This window comes from Staurois parvus, unplaced genomic scaffold (genome assembly GCF_062004578.1).
Source record: "Staurois parvus isolate SC_StPar_1 unplaced genomic scaffold, SC_StPar_1.0 ptg001552l, whole genome shotgun sequence".
Lineage (NCBI taxonomy): Eukaryota > Metazoa > Chordata > Amphibia > Anura > Ranidae > Staurois > Staurois parvus.
Window position 1 is genome coordinate 137,019 of NW_028319348.1, and position 24,853 is coordinate 161,871.

Genomic DNA, 24,853 nt, shown 5'->3' on the forward strand with positions numbered 1-24,853 from the left:
CATACAGACCTCTCCACTGTCAGCTGTGCTGACAATCACCGAGTCCCGGCCAAGAATCAGCGGACAGGACCTGGTGACTGACATGCCGAGGAGCCAATAGAGGTGTGGGTAGAGAGCGCACGTGCCCCCTACCTGGAAAAACAAAATCACGTGTATATATGTGATTTTGTGCATCCCTGCCAGAGTACTTCTGCTATAGGTAGGTTGGGAAGCTGGTGCTCTCCCCCACAGTACTTCTTTTTCACCACAAGATGCCCTCATCATTCAACTCACTTCCCTGTGTCCAGTCTGTTCTGGACCCACCCTCAAACTGTGACTGGACAGCGAAACAGAAGCAGCGCAGTGATGGGCTCATCTCTCTGTCAATCTGCTTTCTCCTCCTATTAGCACATGAACTGATTGGCTCCTTGTGCTGCTTCTACCTCTCACACTAAAGCTCTGCTGAACAGGGAGCGCAGGTGGCTGGTTTCAGGTGAAATTCAGGTACTTACACTCCATTTTAAAATTCATTTAATGATGTAATACTGATAAGGTCTCAGGTACACCAACATTTAGAGGCTCAAAAATGCTCAAGTATAAAATATCCAAAGATTTCCTACACATAAAAGGAAATGGGTGTACGCACCTATACTCATGTAGATGGCCGCGCTTCTGTGCATCAGCAGTCACCGATGCAGGTGTATCCGTTTTTTTCCCCAAACATGCAAGTTTCATGTTCATGGGAATATGCAGCATGCACAGGAAAATACAGATACACAGGAGCATCTGCGGTATACTTATACGGCAATGTACAGCCATTCACTTGTATGGTCAGCTGTATATGCCACCTGCAGCTCTCTGGACATTTTATTCTTGAGCTGGAGTCACTGCACAAGTGTTTCAAGTGCCATCTTCATACCTTCAGTGTTCCCAATGCTGTCTGCCAGTGTGAACGCTGTACTTCCAGTATTTTCACTATTGTCTCCCACTGCCTTCCAGTGTTATCTCCATCCCTCCACTGTTCCCAGTCTGTAACGCTCTGTGTGTACCTACCTGCAACTAGACATGCAAAATGAAAACATTTGTTTTGTTTCGTTATTCTACTTTGTTTTGTTTAATTAGTTAAATTCTTTTAATTGGTATTTCGGAATTCATTTTATTCAAATTTGACCAAACTCTAAATTTCAAATGGATTCGAAAATAATTCTAACAGGTTCAAAAACAATTCTAACATTACAATCCATAATCTATATGTTTTTGAAGGTATATGGGCTATATGAAGAGTTGCGTGACCACACTGGAAATTTCTATTTTTTTCAGCAAAATTTTCACAGTGCCTTTGTTGATCACCACTCACGTCACCATAGCACAGCTCACACTTTTAATTGTTTTGTAAAGTATTTTAGTCTATACTATTATTTTATATTCTATTCTAATGTATTTTGTTCGAATTTGAATTCATTCTATTTAAAGTTTGAATTACGGAAGACATTTATATTCTATTTTGTTTTTCTATTCTATTCTATTCCTTTATTTTTCTATTCTATTCTTTGATTTTCTCTTCTAATATTTTCTATTCTATTCTAATACAGTAGATTCTATTCCTTTTTTTTCTATTTTGTTCTGTTTCACTCATTTTACTTTTCTGTTTTTTTTCTATCCTGTTCTTTTTTCCTCTATTCTTTTATTATTTATACTATTCTTTTCTATTCCCTTATTTTTTTCTATTTTATTCTATTCTTGTTTTAAAATTCAATTTTTTTTTTTTCGAATGTGTTTTTGAATTCGAAGCAATTCGAATTTCTACCGAATTTCGTTTTATTTCGTCTTTGTTTAAATTTGTTACTATTGTAAATTCAGAATTCGGATACATCTGAATCTCCAAATAACAGAAAATTTGTCCAACTTTTGATTCGGAACAAAACGAACTGCACGTCTACTTGCCACCCACTTCAGTGTTGGTCTGCACGCTCCTAGACTGCAGCCTGCTTTAGTGATGGTCTGCGTGCTCCTAGTGTGCAGCCTGCTTCAGTGTTGGTCTGCGTGCTCCTAGTCTGCAGCCTGCTTTAGTGTTGGTCTGCAAGCTCCAAGTCTGAAGCCTGCTTCAGTGTTGGTCTGCGTTCTCCTAGTCTGCTTCAATGTTGGTCTGCACGCTCCTAGCCTGCTTCAGTGTTGGTCTGAGCGCTCCTAGACTGCAGCCTGCTTCATTGTTTGTCTGCGCGCTCCTAGCCTGCTTCAGTGTTGGTCTGCATGCTGCTAATCTGAAGCCTGCTTCACTGTTGGTCTGTGTTCTCCTAGTCTGCAGCCTGCTTCAGTATTGGTCTGCATACACCTAGCCTGCTTCAGTGTTGGTCTGCGAACTCCTAGCCTGCTTCAGTGTTGGTCTGCGAACTCCTAGCCTGCTTCAGTGTTGGTCTGAGTACTCCTAGTCTGCAGCCTGCTTCAGTATTGGTCTGTGCGCTCCTAGTCTGCAGCCTGCTTTAGTATTGGTCTGTGCGCTCCTAGCCTGCTTCAGTGTTGGTTTGAGCGCTCCTAGCCTGCTTCAGTGTGTTGGTCTGTGCGCTTCTAGCGTGCAGCCTGCTTCAGTGTTGGTCTGCACTCTCCTAGCCTGCAGCCTGCTTCAGTGTTGGTATGCGCACTCCCAATCAGCTTCCTACAATGTGTCCTGTGCACTTCATCCTGCTTCCATTGATCCCTTGTGCACTCCTACTTGCTCCCAGTACCTCTGTTTATCTGTGCACTCCTGCCAGTCTGCACTGGATTACCTAGTCACCTGTGATCCCAGTTCCTCAACACGGCAAGGACCGCTTACCTGCATATTGTAGGATATTGTATACACACACACAATTAGGTCCATATATATTTGGACACAGGCACAATTTTAGTTTTTTCAGTTAACAAAACATATTCAAGCTATAGTTCTATAATGGATATGGGCTGAGAATGCACACTCTCAGGTTTAATTGGAGGGTATGTACATCCAAACTGGAGGAAGGGTTTAGGAATTGCAGCTCTTAAGAGTAGCCACCCCCCCCCTTTTTTTCAAGGGACCAAAAGTAATTGAACAATTGAATATAATCGTAAATAAAATATTCATTTGTAATAATTTGTTGATAATCCTTTACTGGCAATGACTGCCTGAAGTCTGGAACCCATGGTCATTACCAAAAACTGGGTTTCCTCCTTCTGATGCTTTGCCAGGCTCTATCTGTAGCTGTCTTCAGTTCTTTGTGGGTCTTTCTGCCTTTAGTTTTGCCTTCAGCCAGTGAAATGTATGCCGAATTGGGTTGAGATCAGATGATTGACTCAGCCATTGCAGGATATTCTACTTTTCCTTCAAAAGCTCCTGGGTTGCTTTTGCAGTGTGTTTTGGATCATTGTCCATCTGTACTGTGAAGCGCCATCCAATCAACTTTGCTGCATTTGGCTGAATCTGGGCTGACAGTATATCTGTAAACACTGCAGAATTCATCTGGCTGCTTTTGTCTCGGTCACATCATCAATAAACACCAATGATTCAGTGCCACTGGAATCCATGCATGCCCATGTCATCACACTGCCTCCACCATGTTTTACAGATGACGTTGTGTGCTTTGGTTCATGAGCTGTTCCAAGCCTTCTCCACACTTTTTTCTTCCCGTCATTCTGGTACAGATTAATCTTGAGTTTCATCCATCCAAAGAATGCTTTTACAGAATTGGTCTGACTTTTTTAGATGTTTTTTGGCAAAGTTTTATCTGGCTTTTCTATTCTTCAGGCTTATGAATGGTTTGAGCCTTGTGGTGAACCCTCTGTATTTGCTCTTGTGAAGTCTTCTCTTGATTGTAGACTGACAATGATATGCCCACCTCCTGGAAAGTATCTTTCACTTGTCTGGATGTTGTGAATGGGTTTTTCTTTACCATAGAGAACATCCTGCGACCATCCACCACTGTTGTCTTCTGTGGACGTCCATGCCTTTTTATGTTGCTGAGCTCACCAGTGCGTTCTTCTTTCTTTAGAATGTACCAACCTGTTGGTTTGGCCACTCCTAATGCTGCTGCTATCTCTCTGATGGATTGGTTTGGTTTTTGAAGCCTTACAAATGGCCTGTTTCACTTGCATGGACAGCTCCTTTGAACGCATGATGTAGGTTCACAGCAATAGATTCCAAATGCAAATACCACACTTAGAATCAACTCCAGACCTTTTACCTGCTTAATTGATGAAGAAATAGCAAAAGGAGCAGCCCACACCTGGCCATGAAACAGCTTTTGATTCAATTGTCCAATTACATTTGTTCCCTTGAAAAAGGGGGGATGGCTACTCTTAAGAGCTGTAATCCCTAAACCCTTCCTCCAAATTGGATGTACATACCCTCAAATTAAACCTGAGAGTGTGCACTTTCATCCCATATCCAATATAGAACTATAGTTTGAATATATTTTGGTAAATACCTGAAAAAAACTAAAATTGTGCCTGTGTCCAAATATATATAGACCTAACTGTATATAGTGTATTCTCACGTTATTGAACAGGCCAGCATAGGACTGAGCTAGATGTATTTTACACAACAAAAGCATAGCCAAGGACTCTTTGCTATTTTAATTTTATGCAAGATCACCTTGGCACTTGGAGCCCAACTTGTTACATTTCAAAGGAGGTAATTTGCAAACTTGCAAGGGTGATAAAATGCAGATTGCTCAGTCAAACTAGAAAAGACTTGGCCAGCATCTACTATCTATTAACATGAAAAGGGGTATTAAGTATAGTAAATAGCATTCTTGTTTATCTAATGGTAAAATAATGCAGTTTAGGAAATATCTAGACAACTTTGAGTAGAATTTATGACTGCATCTGTCCAAGCCCAAAAGGCATTTCCCGTCACCTGGAAGATCAAAGGGGCTACTAAAAGTGGCCAGAGTGCTTGTCATTTTACTGACTTGGGAGAATGTGTATATTAGGGAAGGTTCTTTTGGTTAAGTGATGACAGGAGAAAGTGGGTCCTATGAGGGTTTCTGATAATTGCATGAGTATTCTGGGTACCCTGTCATCTGCCTTGTCTGTACCTCTGTTTTTTGGATTGTCGCTGAGCTGGTTAAATGCATCTCTCTGGAAAAGAACTGTTGAATTAGTTGCTGCAGGAAAATACATTCTGTACTTCTGGTTTATGAACGGTTTCTGTGTGGACTTCCATATAATTAATAGAAGACAACACATATGAGCTATCTGTTTTCCACTAGCTGCCAGCTCAGGCAAGTCAGAGGACCACAACCTAAGAGTAGTCCACGGCAAAATGCATCTTCACACCCAGAAGCGCTGGTGAGGACAAGTTGGCTCTTTATACTCAAAGGCCTCAACCCTTCTAAGGGTCCTCACCATTGCTGTACCTGTAGGCATGCTGGACTTTCTCACTGGTGCCAACAGGTATAACCAACCCCCCTGGCAGTGTTTACAAAAACTGGTCTATGCTATCAGTGCAGGTCTCATTAGGATGGGATGTGAACACTGCAGGGTGAACCCGCCTGCTAGGGTTACCACCTGTGCTGTATAATATGGGATCATCCCGAATCTCACAGGAAAAAAAACGAAAGCTACATGCAGTATAATATGGGATCTTCCTGGATTTCACAAAAAAAAAAAGCTACATCCAGTATTGATGTAATATGGGACACAGTTTGTCCTATGTATTGCACATCTTTCTAGTCTGCCCCTCATCTTGTTTCGTAAGGAGACAGGGACTCATGAGGGTATTACACCTACCCATTGTATGAGGAGGCAGTGTAGCCTGTAGACTGAACAGCCTTCTGCTGCCCTCTCAGCCAGATGGTACACAGGGTGCACTGTCCATCACGGTGATTAGATTTTTCATCTCACAGGCTTTCTACTTTGGTGCAGGAGGGAGAGGAGTTGAGTGGCGGCTGTAAAGAGTGGTTCTCCCATACATAGAACTCTGAAAGAATTACATGACCGGGTAGGCCTGTGGTCACAACAGAATATGGGGGTAACATGTTATGAAAGGTGAACTTATTTTTAACCTTAGCTTTGGCAAACATTCTTTGAACTGAAAGGGAGCCTTGGCAGGAAGGTAGGTTTAGCACACTATGCTGCCATACCCATATGGGACAGCACAGTGTGCTTTTTTTGGTATAGGTGATCTTATACTTTCATTTAGTATGGTACTAATTTTTAATCATTTAATGTATTTTTAAAAAATGTATTATTAGTGCCAGAAATACAGGGGTTGGACAAGAAAATGGAAACACTTTTGCTTCCACTGTGTGATGAGATGCCTAGATAACAGGTGGGAAGCCTTACTTTCATCATTCACTGCGTGCACTGCTAGGTAATAATCATGTCAAAGCTCACCAAGCTTCAAAGAGAACAAATACTGGTGTCCGCTTAGCTGGTGCCTCTGTGACTGAAGTTGCCAACTTATTTTCCGTGTCACGAGATACAGTATCAAAGGTTATATAGTTTCCGGGAAAACGTCTGATAAGCATTAGCGCGGTCAACATGGGTAACCGACCGAAAGAGACAAAAAAGGACATTGTGCAGGATTGTGACCAGGAATAAGAAAGCAACTGCTGCAAAAATGACTGCAGATCTCAGTCTCAGTTTTCACGTGGGCGATTATTAAAAAAACAAAATGCTAGCTTGCACCAAATATATAACAGATAAGAAAAACATTCCTACAAATGATCGTTGTCATTGACTTTTATTGAAAATTTCAAATCAAGAATAAAACATTTGTGAGATCAGAGTATCCAGCTCAGTCATATAACTGTCTTACAAGATGTTTTTAAAAACACTGTATTCATGTCATAAGAAAAATATGCAATGATCCAAAAGGGGATCCCATTAATTTTGGGTAACAACCAGAACTTGTGTATGCCAGAGTTTTAAGCTATAAAATAGAAAATAAATGAAGAAAGAGAAAAGGGGAAAAAGAAGGGAGTGTTGTATACGATTTTAGCCAATTAGCAGCAGATACTGAATAAAAAAAAAAAAAGAAAAAAAAAAAAGTGATTTGATACATTTACTTACACAACATAAAAAGAAAAACATTTTGGCAAGGAATTTTTCTAAATTAAAATGTAGGCTTTTGGGGGGGGGGGGCTCCTGCAAGATTTGTTACCGTTGTACACTTATTTATAATAAATACTAAAGTTAATAAAGAGCTTCTTCATTTTTACCTGGTCATACATCTTTCACAATACATACACTAAGTAAAAGGCATGATATTCAGTATGCAGTTGGCTGTCAAGTATCTGGTGAAGCTACCCACATACATTAGACAGAGATTAGATTTGACTGTCAAAAGATCTGACACACATACACACAAACACAAGATTACAGCATAGGCTGTGAACTACAACCACATGCTTTACTACGTTTGGCAACAGGAGTGTTTTGGCTGACCCAGATCACCAAACTTTCCATACAACATTGTCAGACTTCGATCTGTTAGTGTCATTCTCACATCATACTGTTAATATATATTACATGAAAGGCTACCTTATGGCAAATAAGAATGCCTGGTAAAACCATTAAACCTGCAAAAGATGAAAAACCTCACTCAGTAGGACAGCAAATCTCAGCAGTGGAGGTCCCCTAACTGGAGCAGGTGGTTGCGACTATGTGTAAGTTGACAGAGCTTTTTGGCTTTTATACGCTTTGAGTTCCAGCCTTGGATTCTTCACTTGACAATGTTTCTATAGAATGTATTGTCTCAAAACCGGATTATTCATTACTTTATAGTAGAACAAAACAGGATCATCTGTATGGTAACTTTAGGACCACCTCTTGCACTTTTTAGTCCAGTTACTCTCATAAACAAGGCCTGTCTTTTAGAAGCAACTAAGAATGGAAAAGAGCTGTCAGCTGAAGAGGTTTTTCAGTTTTCAAGCTAAAAACATAGGAAACTCATTAAAATATGGTCTTTGAAGTGATCATTAACATACGCTAAACTTTGCCAACACAAACGCACACCTTCATACATCCCTGCAAAATAAGAGGAAAATTTAAAAACTTTCACTGCCGGAAAAATAAGAGACAAAAGGAATGCTACTTTAAAAACATTTTATAAATGAGGGCAAGCAGGCCCGACCCTTGGTAGCGTTGACATAACGGTACACCTGGAACTCCAAATACTTGACTTTAAAGTCATTGCCTACAGGAAAAAAGGCACAAGGATTCAAGTTTTAGAAGTCTCATTTCAAGTCTTTGAAATCTGTTCTGTGCAGTATGTGAACCATGAGAATTAGTCACTACTGTGGTTTCTGAGCCACAAAAAACACGCAGTCATAGCAGTATTTCATCATTGATAAATTATTTGCAGTGTATGTTGTATTCATAGATTCCTTTTCAGCCTGTGAACAGAAATGACAAGTTAGTAGTTATGTAAACGTTAACTATTCCATTTTGTGATGCAGAATTTGACAGTGCTGTAAATGCTTTACCAAAATAGTGTAAATGGCAATGAAAATTATTGTAATATTAGCCGGCAGCACAGAAAGCCAATATAAGGGCAAAATATTTACCTTTCTTGTAGACCAAGTGTTAAATACTGCTGTTTTCCTTCTCTCCAGTTACTGCAGTTATCCACATTTCTATGTGTGTAGAATACATTCTTCCCTGCTGCACAATGTGGCCCCTCTCGTTGGCCCATATGTCACTACAGGACGTACAAGTCGCTGGGAGGAACCACAGTGTGTGGTGGCGGTAGAGATTATTTAACCAATCTGAAGTATGGAATACCTGCAGTGTACACAGGTGGTGGCATTTCAACACACAGGATAGAAAGGTAAACTGTATTACCACATCTTTTATAGGGTTATTGTGTACAAGTAACTATGTGAGGACAAGGTTACTTTAACACCTTCTCAGCTACTATCTGTATATAAATGTTCCTTAGCACAATGCCCCATGCCCAGGGTATACAGTGCAAATAAAAAGTAAAGGAGCACTTTTTAATCAGAGTATAGCATCAGGTCAATGAACTCCTGGGATATTGATCTGGTCAGTTAAGTAGCAGAGGGTGTTTCAGCTGCTTTGGTGTTAATGAAATTACCAACAGGTGCACTAGATGGACAATGAGACGACCTCTAAAACAGGAATGGTTTTACAGGTGGAGGCCACTGACATTTTTTCCCTGCTCATCTTTTCTGACTGTTTTTCACTAGTTTTATATTTGGCTAGGGTCAGTTTCACTACTGGTAGCATGAGGCAATACCTGGACCCTACAGAGGTTGCACAGGCAGTCCCAACTCCTCCAGGATGGCACATCAATATGTGCCATTGCCAGAAGGTTTGCTGTGTCTCCCAGCAATCTCAAGAGCATGGAGGAGATTCCAGGAGACAGGCGGTTACTCTAGTAGAGCTGGACAGGGCCGTAGAAGGTCCCGAACCCATCAGCAGGACCGGTATCCGCTCTTTTGTGCAAGGAGGAACAGGATGAGCACTGCCAGAGCCCTACAAAATGACCTCCAGCAGGCCATTGGTGTGAATGTCTCTGACCAAACAAACAGACTTCATGAGGGTGGCCTTAGGGCCCGACATACTCTAGTGGGCCCTGTGCTCACTGCCCAGCACCACAGAGCTCGATTGGCATTTGCCATTGAACACCAGAATTGGAAGGTCCACCACTGGCACCCTGTACTTTTCACAGATGAAAGCAGGTTCACCCTGAGCATGTGACAGACGTGAAAGGGTCTGGAGAAGCCGCAGAGAATGTTGTACTGCCCGAAACATCAATAAGCATGACCGTTTTGGTGATGGGTCAGTAATTGCCTGGGAAGGCATATCCATGGAGGGACGTACAGACCTCAATAGGCTTGACCAGCCTTTCTCAACCAGGGTGCCTTCAGGGGTGCCTTGGCAAAATGCCCAAAAATTGTAAACAAACCAGCAGGTGGATCAATCCTGCCTTTTAGTACACAAAGCCACAGGTTTTCATTGTGCACTTTTATGACCCTCTAGCTGCCAGCATCCTAACAACCAATGACATCATCAGTTGATAAGGAGGATATCAGGTACATTCACATCATCCTTGTTTGGCCCTCCCCTGCCCCTCTCCGTCAGCACTGGGGTCACATTAGCAGAATGAGGGAGAGAAACTGAGAGACACACTGGAATAGTAGTCAGTACCAATGTGCAAAAGGTGTAATTTACCTTGGAATAATAAATCACCGCTAACGTTGGGTGTACTGGATGTGTGTAGAATAGGTTTTTACATGTTAGATTGGGGTGCCTTGAGATTGTTAGGTGTCGGGATGAAATCCTTGGACCCACTGTCAAACCCTACGCTGGTGCAGTGGGTCCTGGGTTACTCCTGGTGCACGACAATGCCCGGCCTCATATAGCGAGAGTATGCAGGCAGTTCCTGGAGGATGAAGGGATTGATACCATTGACTGGTTCCAACGCTCGCCTGACCTAAATCCAATAGAACACCTCTGGGATATCATGTTTCTGAACATCCGACACCGCCAGGTTGCACCTCTGACTGTATAGGAGCTCAGTGATGCCCTGGTCCAGATCTGGGAGGAAATACCCCAGGACACCATCCGTCATCTCATTAGGAGCATGCATCAGGCATGCATACAAGCACATGGGGGCCATACAAACTACTGAGTACCATTTAGAGTTGCTGCAATAAAAATTTCAGCAAAATGGACTAGCCTGTTGCATCATTTTTTCACTTTGATTTTCGGGGTATCTTAATTCAGTCCTCTGTAGGTTGATCATTTTCATTTCCATCAAATGATGAGGCATCCTTACGTTCCTAACACATTACCCAGTCCATATCAGTATAGATATCCAGCATGGTATTTTTCCCCATTGAGATCTGATGTGTTTTCAAAGTGTTCCTTTAATTTTTTTTGAGCAGTGTATTTATAAATGCTCTCCTTTTTAAAAGCCACCAGCCAACAGACATTAACAATTGGGATTTAGAGCCACTAGTTGCACTGACTGCTCAGGTCCCCACTGAAGATCAAGAGACAGTAAGCACAGGTCCTGATCATCTATGTCAGCTTTGACACAGTAATCACAAGCATGCTGGAGGTTTCATTGAAAAAAAAAAAACAAAAAAAAAAAACCACAACATTCAGCTTGCAGATGCTACCTTCACGTTTGCACATCCCTGCAGTTCCATGAATTCAGCAGCTTTGCAAAAAATGCAGGCACAAAAGGGAGTTAAAAAGAGAAGTACAGCCAAAGCTCTTTTGGCTGTACTTTTCCTGTGGAATCACAGGAATACAGTTCGTCCTCCACTCCTGTGACCCGTTTTCAGCTGACCGTAAGTTAAAGTCTGCTGTTGGCTGATGTCACTCAGCCAGTCCAGGCTATAGGGAAAGATCCCAACTTTAAAGTCGGGATCCGCCAAGATGTCTGGACGGGCACCTGGCTCAGCCTCTCAACAAGCTGCTGAGAGCCTGAGCCAGCTGCTCCCTTCCCCTCCACATCCCAGAGCTCCAGTGAGTTCTGGGGTGGGCAGGCAGACAGTGGCGAATGACAGTCACTGCTCTCTGCTCAGAGTGGCAGGGAGAACGGACTGCTCAGTTCCCACCCTTTGAGCCAGTGGGGACAAATGCAGCATTGGATTGATGCTGCATTCACCTAGGTAAGTATGATCTTAAAAAAAAAATCCCATACTTCTCTTTTAAGTCCAACCAGGTGCCTGCCCCCTCATGGACTTATACTTATTTATATCTGACAGATTTATGGCTCTACCAGAGGATACACTCAACACAGAGAGGGCAGAGAAGCACACAGAGAAGCTATGTCCACCTGTCCCCTCTACTGCCCATTCATAGAAGCCCTTGTATTTTGTGAATGAGTTCTCATAATACAGAGACTTCTGTGAATAAGCAGGAGGTGGAGAGGTGTGAGCACAGTAACTGCACCAAAAATACACTTGAAGTAGCTGAGACCACAGCATCCAGCTTTGGAGCTCCGGAAGATATATTTCTGGAGTACAATAAACCTGTCAGATTTAAATTAAACAGAAATCCAGGAGGTGGCAGGTACCTCATTGGACTTAACTTATAGTGAGCCATAACTTTTTACAAAAGTTGCTAAATTGCTGCAATTCAGCTTTAATGCTGTATTATAAGATTGCAAAATAAAAAATAAAAATGATGTAAATAGCTTTTTTTTACATATTTTTACATTTGGATGCATTTGTAAGTCTATATAAAAACAGAAAAGGATTTTTTATTAAAACAGGGTATCAAATATAAGCTATATACAGTGTATGTCCTTAACCACTTGCCAACCGCAGATAGCTGAATGACGGCTTCACTGCAGCCGGCCAGTTCTGGGAGGGCGTCATATGAAGTCCTCCCAAAAACGCGTCTTCCCGCGCGCCCCTGGCGATCTCCATGATCGCTGTGTCCTAAGGACACAGCTGATCACATGGAGGTGGTAAAAGGCCAATCACAGCGGATAAAATGACACAGCAGATCACCGGATAAATGCAGTTGCCGGTTATCAGCTGCACTTTCCTCACACTGTCACAGCGTGAGGAAAGTACTGCCGATAACCAGCAATTGTCAGAGGAGGGATTGGCACCAATCCTCAGGGCACTGATGATCGGTGCCCAGCAGTGCCGCCCAGCAGTGCCCATCAGAGCTGCCTATCAGTGCCTATCATTGTTGCATATTGTTGCCCTCTGTTTCCTCTTGTACCAAATTGTATTGTAACTGTAATGTCTACCTTCATTTTGTAAAGCGCTGCGCAAACTGTTGGCGCTATATTATAATAATAATAGCACCAGCTCATCAGTGAAGTCCATCAGTGCCACATTATCAGTGCTGCCCATCAGTGCAGCCTCATCAACACATCAGTAAAGGAGAAAAATTACCTGTTTGCAAAATTTTATAACAGAAACAAAGAAAAATTTTTAAAAAAAAGTTTGCTCTTTTTTGTTTACAGCGCAAAAAATAAAAAACACCCAGCAGTGACTACATACCACCAAAAGAAAGCTCTGTTTGTGTAAAAAATGTGATAAAAAATTGGGTGCAGTGTTGCATGACCGCACAATTGTCAAAGTGCGACAGCGCTGAAAGCTGAAAATTAGCTCGGACACAAAGGCAAGTGGTTAAACAAAATAACAAAAACAATTTAGGTATACAAAATTTATCAGAGTTATTGTCAAGTTAACTGATAGATGCGGATTCTGCTATATCTGGTCTTGGCATCTAGGTATCAATGACCTCTGGACAAAAAAAAAAAAAAGAAGGCTAAAAAGTACACCTGTTACTCCAGTTAAAAAAAAAATATTTACATATTACTATTTAATTAGCAAGAACCAGATTTTTAAATAGTGGGAATGGTTAGAAATGTGTCCCCACTGAGACACACAGACAGCAATAAATACCTGCCATTTGGGTCCCTGTTTGACAGATTTCCCCAGCCTCCTCAGTGACATTATAGGGACAAAAAAGAAAAAGGAATCTGTTTGGGCATTCCCTGCTCAATAAAGTACTATAAAAAAAAAAAAAAATGTTGGATGCCTCCTCGAAGAATGGAGATACCTGTATTTGGAATCCATGCTGCAATATAACATTTTTGATATCCTCATAACTCAGTTCTATAGAGAGTTCATTAGCCATGTTTTCATAGTGATACAGAAGAGGTCCTAGGAAAGAAAAAAAGATTAAACCAAAATGAATGTCTGGATAAGAAAAGGCTTAGGTTATTTGGCCCAGTGCGAATTGCTGGATTCTACGTGTTGTTTGATATAATTACATTTCAGACATGAAAGAAATAAGGAGTCTGTTTTGCTGACCTATCTCTGAAAGTGCTAGCTGACATTTGACTTCAATACTTAGTCACTGCCTTGAAACAAGCATGCAGCAAGTTAAAACCTAACATTTTCTAGATGGGGGGAAGGGGTAGTGTTAGATCTGTGTGAGAATTTAAATAGCATTTTTGCCTCTTTGTCTTCCCATTCTGGCACCCTTTTCCCAGGCAAGTAGTGAAAAAAAAAAAAAATCCTAACAGAGGTTTTAAATCCTTTTTTGCGTTCTACTAAAATTTGCTGCTACCTGTGTTCATGTTGGGGGGTTCCTTATTATTCTTGTTCTCCCATCAAACTGAAGGATGTGGAAAGATTTTTTCTCACTCTGTGTATCTGATAGGAAATCAGACTGAACAAAGACATATGGGGAAGCAAGAGGAAATCTCTTAAATATGGGGGGGAGACAGCAATTTGACATTCTAAGCATTCCTCACACTAATAAAAGAGAGCAAAAATGGTTTTGGCTGGAGTTGAGCTCGTGATTGGCGTCTGTGATACAGTATTGGTTATAAAATCTAGGCACCTATCATTTTTGGGAGTGACGCCTTCCATACTTTTCCAAAACAAATGTCCTTACAAAGCACATCATTTTATTGTGAAAGTATTTATTTAGCACGGAGTAAGGTAGTGCTTTTAACCCTACTAAGCTAAACATAACATTCTGTGACCCCGGCATAGGAAGATTTCCACACTTCTTGTCAGAGGTGGACAGACGCCTGTACTGATGGACATATGTAGACTTCAAAAGTCAACCTTACCTTAAGAAAACATTGGTTCTCTGACTGTCATAGTATGAAGATAAGGAATTCTGACTTTTCTCCGATTCCTCATGCCACATGCTTGGGCCAGTGATGCAGAACATATTTAAGCTAGACATAGCCAGATACTAGTATTTCCAAGGGGAGATCAACAATGCTAGCCTCCACATTTCATTAAAGATTTTGTTTAAATGTATTGTCAACTGGACCTAAGTGACTTATGCATTATTGTGCCCGAGCCTACTATCAAATAAAATGGCATGCACCCAAACACTTTCCTTTGTCCCACAGCAGTTATAAAAACTGCCATCAAACTCCCTGTTGCTTCACACACATCAGTTCCTTCACTGCAGCTAACAGAGGGACTTTGTTTCTTGACTTTACTTCAAGATCATATTCTATGTACTTGTTTGCAGCCAAGGAACAAAGAACACAACTATCAACATGACAAACTTGTATAGAAGGGATCCAGACTTTCAGCCAAGGATGCTTATTGTACAAAGTCCAGTAACAGGCACTTAAGCTATTTAAGTCAGAAAACGTTTTCCAGTAAAGTATTAGGTGGGTCAAGACCCTTAAAGAGGTTCTTCGGATCAGAAGTGGGAGCAGGTACCCCCCCAAACAAAAGACACTCAAAGTATGACAGAGGAGGGGGGAGGCAGGAGGAGGAAAAGCGGATCTTCCCCTTTGGGTGAAGTTCTTCTTTAACATTGGTCATGTCTCTAATTTCTATTAATGATCAATTCTCGGGGTTTAATCTTTGCTCCTGGTATTAGATCCCATTTCAAGAATTTACCTACAGAGCTAATCAAATCATTTCTGTGGTCTTCTTCAATTATATATGCATACAGGTTTCCCCAGTAGTTGCTGATTACAATACACTGAAGCTTCCTCTGGCAAAACTAATTAAAAACTGAAAGACCTGTTGTAAACTGCTGCTATTTGTAGTGGTAGGGGTAATTTAGTAAAATGACTTGGGATGACCCAACTGTTATATGTTTTTCAAGTCTCTGATTTGGATACCTTAACGGATGTCCAAAAAAGTGGATTCCCTTTTCAGGGGTCTCAATTGGAAGCAAACGTGACCCAAAATTAGATTAGATGCTTTACAACTCCCAAAAGATGGACTAGCAATACCTAATGTCAGACTATTTCTTAGCTTCCCGGATACAAGAAATCACAGGGTGGGGCACTTGAAAACTTAACCAGAGACTGATCTCTTTCCTATCATCCCAAGACTCTATTACTTCCTTTTTAGAGACTGGACATTTTCACTTAAAACAACAATATCTCACACTTTTACTCAGGCAATTACTGAGCACATTGGGTATACACAATATGCACCAATCTGGAACACCTTGACGTTTTCTAAGCTATCCACACTGGATCTGGATGGTTTTGATAAATAGATAAAAAAAAAAGTGGAACCCCTTTTCTTTAACAGTTATACCATAATAATGTTCTCACTTTTCAGTCCTTGGCAGAGCAATCTCTTTCACAAAAACAATCGTTTTTTCCAGTACTTTGATGTGTAAGGTAAAGTCTACAGGCTTGGAAAAATCAGTTTGTAAATGTATAGAAAAGTGGCTAAAAGACCGTATTCAGAGAGTAGTGGTTAATTATTCATACTCTGAATGGTCTAGGGTTGTTCGTGATGTACCACAAGGTTCAGTGTTGGGACCCTTACTTTTTAATATATTTATAAATGATATCAGGTCTGGGATTAAAAATACCATTTCAGTCTTTGCAGAGGACACCAAGCTATGCAGTGGAATAACATCTTTACAAGAGGTCTTTAACTTACAAGTTGACCTCAATGCAGTGTTTAATTGGGCAACTATGGGACAAATGAGGTTTAATGTTGATAAATGTAAGGTTATCCACCTGTGGGCTAAGAATATGCATGCATCATACATGTGAGAATACCAGCTGAAGGAATTAATGGTGAAGGATCTGGGTGTTCTGTTAGATCATAATCTTAATATTTGCATGCAATGCTGAGCTGCAGTTCCCAAAGCGAGCAACTCCTTTTTTGTATTAAGAGAGGTATGGCATGGAGAGGAGACAAACCTCATTTTGCCCCTTTACAAATCATTAGTAAGACCTCATCTGGAATATGCAGTTAGTTTTGGGCCCCAATTCACAAAAAGGATATCGGGGAACAGGAGAGTACACAGAAGGGCAACCAAACTGATAAGAGGCACGGAGGAAAGGTTATTATCAACATGTGTAAATACATGCAGTAAGTGGTCCACCCACATAGTGAACTTATTATAGCATTATTCACTTTAAGGTCATCACAGAGCACAAGGGGGCACTCTTCAAGTCTGGAGGTAAAGAGATTTAATATCCAAATATGGAAAGGTTTCTTCACAGTAAGAGCTCTGAAAATGTGGTATAGACTACCTCAAGAGTTGGTTCTGGCTAGCTCAGTAGTCTGCTTTAAAAAAAGGCCTGGATTCTTTCCTAGATACACTTAGGCCACTTGCACACAGTAATCCCCCCCCCCCACTGGAGTAAATTGGATTATGCTTTATTGGGGTTTTTTGCCTACCTCTGGATCAACTGTGGGTATAGGGTTGTGTATGTAGGATAGTATTTTTTTTTCCATTTTTTTCCATTGGTTGAACTGGATGGACTTGTGTCTTTTTTCAAAGAGACCAACTATGTAAAAAGTCAACATGCCTTACAGATACAGGTCTCATACAACCCCTTCAATTGAGAATTGTTCCCGAATCCTTACAATGGTGAATTCTACAAACCTGACCAAAAAGGTATTGATAGGAGACCTTTACTCCACCCTTATGGTAGCATCTAGCTCTAAAGTAAGCAATTGAATCTCCTAGATTGTAAGCTCCAAGAAGCAGGGCTCTCCTTTCCCTTTTGTATTGAACTGTATTGTCTCCCGTTATATTGTAAAGCGCTGAGCAAACTGTTGGCGCTATATAAATCCTGTATAATAATAAAAATAACTGAATGCACAATTTCAGTCAGTGCTGATGGGGGAATCCCTCTCCAAGCAGTATTGTGTTCTATTGATGGGTGGCCTTCTCTGCCAGAAAAACACAATGATCACTGCTGGTGCCAACAGTGATAGCAAGAAAAAAAAAAAAAAATCAGACAGGCTACTAGTACTGAAGAAAATCGACGGATCGCATCTCAGCTGGTCCTGGCTGAATTGGCCAATAATTGATCCATCAATGTCAATTTGACCTCCTTTAGATTTACCAAAACTTTATAATAAAAGGAGATACCACCTATGCACTACATAGTTGATGGTAGATCTAAAATAGATTGTATAAGCAGGAAAGAGTCAAGCGGGGGGGAGGGAACTGAACATGGCACCGTGAGGCTGTATACTTCAGGAGCTCCAGACTTTCACCATTAGAACTATGGAATAAAAGATCAGACTCCGGCCCTACCTAACCTGTTCTGTGTGGCCAATGGTTAGCGGGAGGTCCCGGTCTGTGTAGCGTGGTGTATGCAAAAGAGACAAACAGAGGGAGCACCTGCCTACTGCATTACCTTAAAAAATGTATTTATTGTGTAAAAATGGTGATATACTTACAAAAGGATAAAATATCAAAGGCACATCATATGAAGTTCAGCAAAGTCCAATCTCACCAGATGATGTCTGTATAGGGACTAGTGGACCTCCAAATGGCGGACTTGTTTTAAAGCCTTGCCTCTTCCTCAGAGCCAGTATCTACAATGTGTCCTCTCTTAAATGTGCTTGTTTCTAAGGGGTGGGTGTTTGGCAGTCTCACCCATGGGAATAAATAGCAGGTATGCCAGATGCTTTTGGGGGTGGAGCCAGAGGTCCCAATTGTGTGCATAGCCACAAATGTGAATGATCAATAAAATACAATAAGTCTATATGATTTATATAAAAGTATAGGATTATAAACATAATTTAAGTCATACTGTATATAAAACGCATGATGCCATAAGGGTCAGAACCCCCACATTGGATATAGCTGTATGGACAAGTGGATCATGTAGATGTGGGGTCCCCTGTAACCACAGTGTACTAAGTCAGCAAGTCAAAAGGCGTACTATACATGGTTATCATGCATGTGGGTGCTCAAAGCCCGATGTAACAAGGATATAAATGATGTTTACTCACATCTAATGTGGTAGTAATGGTCCAAAGTGTCCTGTGACACTGGGCTGAGAGCTAGATGGTACTAGATGGGCTGGAACAGGTAACAATATTGTATTTTACTCAAATGAGTGAAAAGAGGAAAGGCATAGGGAAGGTGGAAGATAAAAGCTGAGGTGGGAATTGATAAACATGGGATTATATTATTATACAGTATTTATATAGCGCCACAAGTTTGCTCAGCGCTGTACATAATGGGAGACAGTACAGTAACAATATAATGCAATACAAGAGGGGTTTGAGGGCCCTGCTCCTTGGAGCTTACAATCTAGGAGGGAGGGGAGAGTGGTACAGGAGGAAATAACTGTAGGGGATGGAGTGGTGGGAAGAGCGGAGGAGATCAGCAATTAGGTGAGGGCTGGGTAGGCTTCTCTGGTTTTCAGGGTGCGCCTAAAGGTGAGGAGGGAAGGTGACAGTCTGACGGATTGGGGTAGTAAGTTTCAGAGGATGGGGGAAGCCCTGGAGAAGTCCTGGAGACGGGCATGGGAAGAGAAGACCAGGGAGCTGGAGAGTAGGAGGTCTTGTAAGGAGCGGAGAGTGCGTTTTGGGTGATAGATGGATATCAGGTGGGTGATGTAGTTTGGGGCAGTGTTATGGATAGCTTTGTACATCAATGTTAATATTTTGAATTTTATGCGTTGGGCAATCGGAAGCCAGTTGAGGGACTGGCAGAGGGGGAGGCGGATACGGAGCGGTTGGTGAGGTGGATGAGTCTGGCCGCAGAATTCAGGATAGACTGAAGCGGGGATAGCTTGTGTTGGGGTAGGCCGGCGAGGAGGGAGTTGCAGTAGTCAAGTCGTGATATGATAAGGGAGTGAATGAGTTGCTTTGTGGTTTCAGGAGTTAGGAATGTGCGTATTTTGGAGATGTTGCGGAGGTGGAGTCTGCATGAATTTGTCAACGATTGGTTCTGGGGCTGGAAAGACAGATTGGAGTCTAGAATGACACCTAGTACTTTGGCATGCGGGGTGGGGCTGATGGTGGCGTTGTTGGTCGTGATGGAGAGGTCGGGGGGGGGGGGGGCGCTGGGGGGGGGAAACTAGGAGCTCGGTTTTAGCAAGGTTTAGTTTGGGGAAGTGGAGTGACATCCAGTCTGATATGTCGTTCAGAAGGCTAGTGATTCGGGTGGAGACTGAAGGGGTGAGGCGAGGGGTGGAGAGATTTGAGTGTCATCGGCGTAGAGATGGTAGTTGAAGCCGTGGGAGTGTATCAGTTGACCAAGGGAGGAGGTGTAGATGGAGAAGAGAAGGGGCCCGAGGACAGAACCTTGGGGGACTCCAACAGAGAGGGGGAGTGAGAGGGAGGTGGCAGCGTTATAGGTGACGCTGAAGGAGCGTTGTGATAGATAGGAAGAGAGCCAGGAGAGAGTGGAGTCTCTGAGGCCAAAAGAGTATAGTTTTTTGAGGAGGAGGGGGTGGTCGACCATGTCGAAAGCCGCAGAGAGGTCGATGAGTAATAGCACTGAGTAGTGGCCTTTGGCTTTGGCGGTTAGTAGGTCGTTGGTGAGTTTGAGTAGGGCGGTTTCGGTGGAGTGTAGGGGATGGAAGCTAGATTGTAGGGGATCAAGGAGGTTGTTGACAGTGAGGTGGGAGTTTAGGCGATTATAGGCTAAGCGCTCAAGGAGTTTGGATGAGAATGGAAGCAGGGAGATGGGTCTAAGGTTGTTTAGCTCGGTGGGACGCAGGGAGGGTTTTTTAAGTATGGGAGTGATGTGCACATGCTTCAGAGGGGAGGGGAATGTGCCAGCAGAGAGGGAGAGATTGAAGATGTGAGTGAGGGAGCGTAGGATGGAGGAGGAGGGTGATCGTAGGAGTTGTGTGGGGACAGGGTGAAGGGGCAGGTAGTAAGGTGAGCTCCAGAGAAGACCTTAGTGACCTCTTCAGTGGTAGCAGAGAGTGGAGTGTTGAGGGGGTCTGAGTGTGGGGAATGTTGGGCGGGGTAAAGGTCTGGACAGTGGCGAGGTCGAAGGAAAGGAGTGATGGGGGGGCATTTCGTGTGAGGGATGCTAAGTGGGGCGGAAGTCTGAGCAGTGGTGATGCCCCTGCGAATTGCGTCGATCTTGCTTTGGAAGTGGTTAGCAATCTCGTGGGCCCCATGGACCTCTAGATCCTCAATGAGTCTACCAGGGAGGAGGGAACCCAGGGTGAAGATCCAATATATCTCTCTCATACATAATCTCTGGAATCTCCTACCACTGTCTGAATCGCCTCTGACTGATTCTATGCCAAACAGTCTTAAGCCTGATGGATTATTATCATGCTTTCCCTGAAAATGTCATGGCACTGTGTGCCGAGACCCCTTGGCAGCTGGTGGTTGGCGGGAGGTCGGAGGAGCTTCGTGGCCTTGTCGGAACAGGAGGCGGCGGCTTTAGAAGAAGGGAGGGATGCTGGGAGCACCCATGTGACAGCGGTAGGAACCCCGGGAGTCTCTGGAGAGCAGAGACCCAGCGGAGTAGGAAGCAGTTGTGCACACAGGGGATGCCCCCCATTAATACACACACACCATCTGAGACACCTCAAGACCCTCCACAGTCACACCATAAATATTGGAAACCCTGACTGGAAAGCCTGAATGAGATGGAGCAGTGAATAGGGATCGAACAGCCCCACATTTTTGGCACAGACGGTGATGGTGAGTTGTCATGGGTAGCAGCAAACACTTAAAGATCTGCTGTATATGCTATAAAGGTTGTAACTGTCTGTTTGAATGATTGTGTGGATGAAAAAGAACACTGCTTGGTGGTCTCAGGGGCTGATGGGACTGAAAAAAAAACATTTTTACTTTCAAAGCACGACAGGAGGGGTCATCCAGGGACTCAAGAAGAAGAGGAAAGAGGGCTATCTCAGGGACGGTAACACTGGAAAAGTGTAAATCCAGTAGTAAATCCTTATCGATATGAAGAGTAGATCTATTAAAGGGAGGGGGGGGGGGACAAAAAAACCCCAATCAAATGCAAGTACAAGCCTAATAAGAAAATATATGTCACCACAGAAGAAAAGCCGAGAAATCCAAACTCCGGAGAAACCGCATGGAGTAAACAAAGTATGATGGAGATCAATCTAGATTGTCATTTGGGATACTGGAAGGGAACCAGATTAAAGAAGCTATAAATACGGAAAGTGTAATAGAACAAGGAAACTAGGAATAACAAGCAGCTATGTCACAAATGCCCACAAAAATAGAAATGGCGAAAATGTTTGCAAAATTAGAGTACTCCATGAAGTATTACACAAAGACCTGGGACGAGTATTGACTCGAGTTGAAGAAGTACAGAGGAAAATGGAGACACATGCCCAATTAATTGTTAAACTAGAAGCGAAGGTGGAAGAGATACGAAGAGAACAGAGAAAGCTCTCATACAAATTGGAAAATCAAGAGAACAGATAGAAGGAACAATCTAAGGATCCGGGGCCTACCAGAAGAAACTCAAGGAGAGGACTTACGGGATAAAATAAGGAGAATGTTCAATCCAATGATGGTAGACCAGCAGCAGAGCACTTGAAAATAGACAGAGTGCTTAGGTCTAGGCATCCTCAAGGGGCAACATCAGATACCCCCAGAGATGTGATAGTCCGATTCTACCATTATGAAGATAAAGAAAGAATTTAGAAGAAATTGTGTAGGATCCCTGAAATAAAATTGCAAATTTTCACTGACATTGTACCTGAGACATTGGCCAGAAGATGATCTCTAAAACCGTTGTTCAATCAGATGAGGGAGAAAAATGTTCAATACAACTGGGGATTCCCTGCATGCTTGATTGGGTGGAAAGATGGGAAATCGGCGAGAGTGAGATTACTAGAAGAGTTAAGTGACTTTTGTGAAAGACTAGATCTACAGAAAGTGGACATTCTGGGGTGGTCAGAGGGGTCTAAGAAGAGTGCAGTGTTAGAAAACAGTTGTTACATAGTAATGCGATAGGGAGTGAAAGTTGGGGGGGTGGCCAAGGGGCGTTCCTCCTTTTATGCCAATATTTTATGTAATTGGTTGTCCCCTTTCCTCGGAAGTGGTCTTGAGGTAAAGAAATAGATGACACTGGACAGGCATAATGATAAATAAAGTAGGAGGGGTTAGGAAGGAGGGAACTCTGAGGAAGATAGGGAAGGAATTACTACAAGGAAATGGCGGTATGTCAGGAGGCAAAAGATGCTATCGAATTCTTGACCCCAATGATGCGAGCTAGGGGTCAGAGCTGGCGTGCGTGTTTTGAGTCTCACCCTGGAATAGGAATTGTTAGTGGTAATAAACCATGACAGATTCAAGGGCAAGTATTCGGCCAAGGGTTTTTTTTAAGAGTAACACGGAGAAGAGAGAGGGAGGGTAGAATGGGGAAGAGGGGGCGGGATAGATTGGGTGGGGGAAATCTTTATGTTCCAAATCAAGGAAAAGAGAAATAGCAGCAGAAATGAGTTTGATCAATTTCATAACGTGAAGGGATTAAACACTCCGACTAAAAGACATAACATTCTTAGGGAAATACATCAACACTCTATACCGGTAGATGTAGTGGTAGTGTTTCTACAAGAGACACATATCTCAAGATACAAATGTCAAGCTATACTTGAGACAATATCCAACCTGGTATTATGCGGACTCACCAATAAAAAGGGCTAAAAGGAATAGTAACTGGGTTTGGAAAAAATGTAAGATTCACGTTAGAAGAAAGGGTGGTGGATCCAAAAGGTCATTTTTTATTTCTGAGAGGAAACCTACGGGGACTAGAATGTACGTTAGTTAACATTTACTGTTCTAATAAGTGGTATTTCTCGAGGGTATGCTTAGAAAACTTATAGATTTTAAGAGGGGTAGTTTTTGGCAGGAGATTTTAATTTCTGCATGGATCCATGAATGGACACGTCATCGCGTTCGCAGAGAAATGGAGGTAAAAAATTTAAATCTGTTAAAAAGATGCTACATCAATGCAAATTGATTGACACTTCGAGTGTTAAAACACCCAAGAGAAAGTGATTATACCTTCTCCCCAGTGCATGGGATGTAGTCACGACTGGATTATATGAGTGTGCACAGACAATTGGAATCTATGGTAAAATCTAACGTAGAAGTAATGTCTATATCTGACCGTGCACCTGTCACAATGAGACTACGGGTGGGAGGAGAGCGGTACAAAATAAGTATGTGGAAATTAAATGAGATGTTTATACAAGATCCAGCAATAGAAAAAAGATTAAAGAAGGAAGCAATACTTTATGTCTAACGAGACTGAGGAGGTATCTGTTGCTACAATTTGGGAGGCACACAAGGCATATATCAGGGGAATTTTGATTTCAATAGGGGTGAAAAAAAAAAAAAGAAAGATCGGGAGAAGAAAATAAGGTTATTGACGGAGGAGTTCTATATTTAGAATAGCTACATAAAAAAAAATGTATTTAGATATACAACTAAAGATAATTCTAAAAAGAGAAGAGTTAAAAGATCTTATGGAACAGGAAACAAGGAGGATTTTTAATAAAGTTTCAAAAGAAAGACATCAGTGGGGGAATAGACCAGGAACATATTTAATGAGAAAGGTAAGGGAAAAGAAATCAAATAATTTTATAGAAAAAATGTAAATGAAACAAGAGAAATGGCACTATCCACCACTGATATCGCTAACACACTTAAAAAAAATAACAGCAGGTTGTACGGAGTAAAATCTAAGAACCAAAAAGAAACAGAGGAAGAAATAAAGGAAAAAAAAGGCAGATATATTTAAAGGAGGCCGGCTTACGAAGACTGACGGAAGCAAAATTATTAGCTTTAGAAAAACCTATTTCCCAGGAGGAATTTATTAAACCATTGAAGAGTATGGCTGTAGGAAAGAGTCCCGGACCTGATGGATATAGGGTGGGATATTATAAGAAATTTAGACAACAACTTTTCCCCAAAATATGTACATATATGAATGCGTTAGAGGAGGGGTTGGAAATGAGAGAAGAGCCACTGCAAGCATATATAACAATGATACCTAAAGAGGGGAAGGATGGGTCACAGCGTGCCAGTTATAGACCTATATCATTACTGAACATAGACACAAAATTATTCGCTAAGTACTAGCAACTAAGATGAAAGAGCTGATGCCGGAGTGGATACGCTTAGATCAAGTGGGATTCATTCCAGGCAGAGAAGGTTGGGACAATGGATTGAGATCACTGCTCCTTCTGAAAAAAAAA

General features: G+C 42.0%; 1 protein-coding gene across 1 annotated transcript in view; it reads right to left on the bottom strand.

Annotated features, from left to right (window-relative positions):
- Positions 1-6,660: 6,660 nt before the first annotated feature.
- The window catches only part of LOC149435308 (protein-L-histidine N-pros-methyltransferase CARNMT1-like), a gene marked incomplete at its 5' end in the record, with an annotated part of 33,160 nt that continues 14,967 nt past the window's right edge, over positions 6,661-24,853 (bottom strand). The window contains 2 exons of the mRNA XM_089662806.1: positions 6,661-8,330; positions 13,498-13,601. Coding sequence (XP_089518932.1) covers positions 8,229-8,330; positions 13,498-13,601 — 206 coding nt within the window. The remainder of the gene's footprint in view (positions 8,331-13,497; positions 13,602-24,853) is intronic.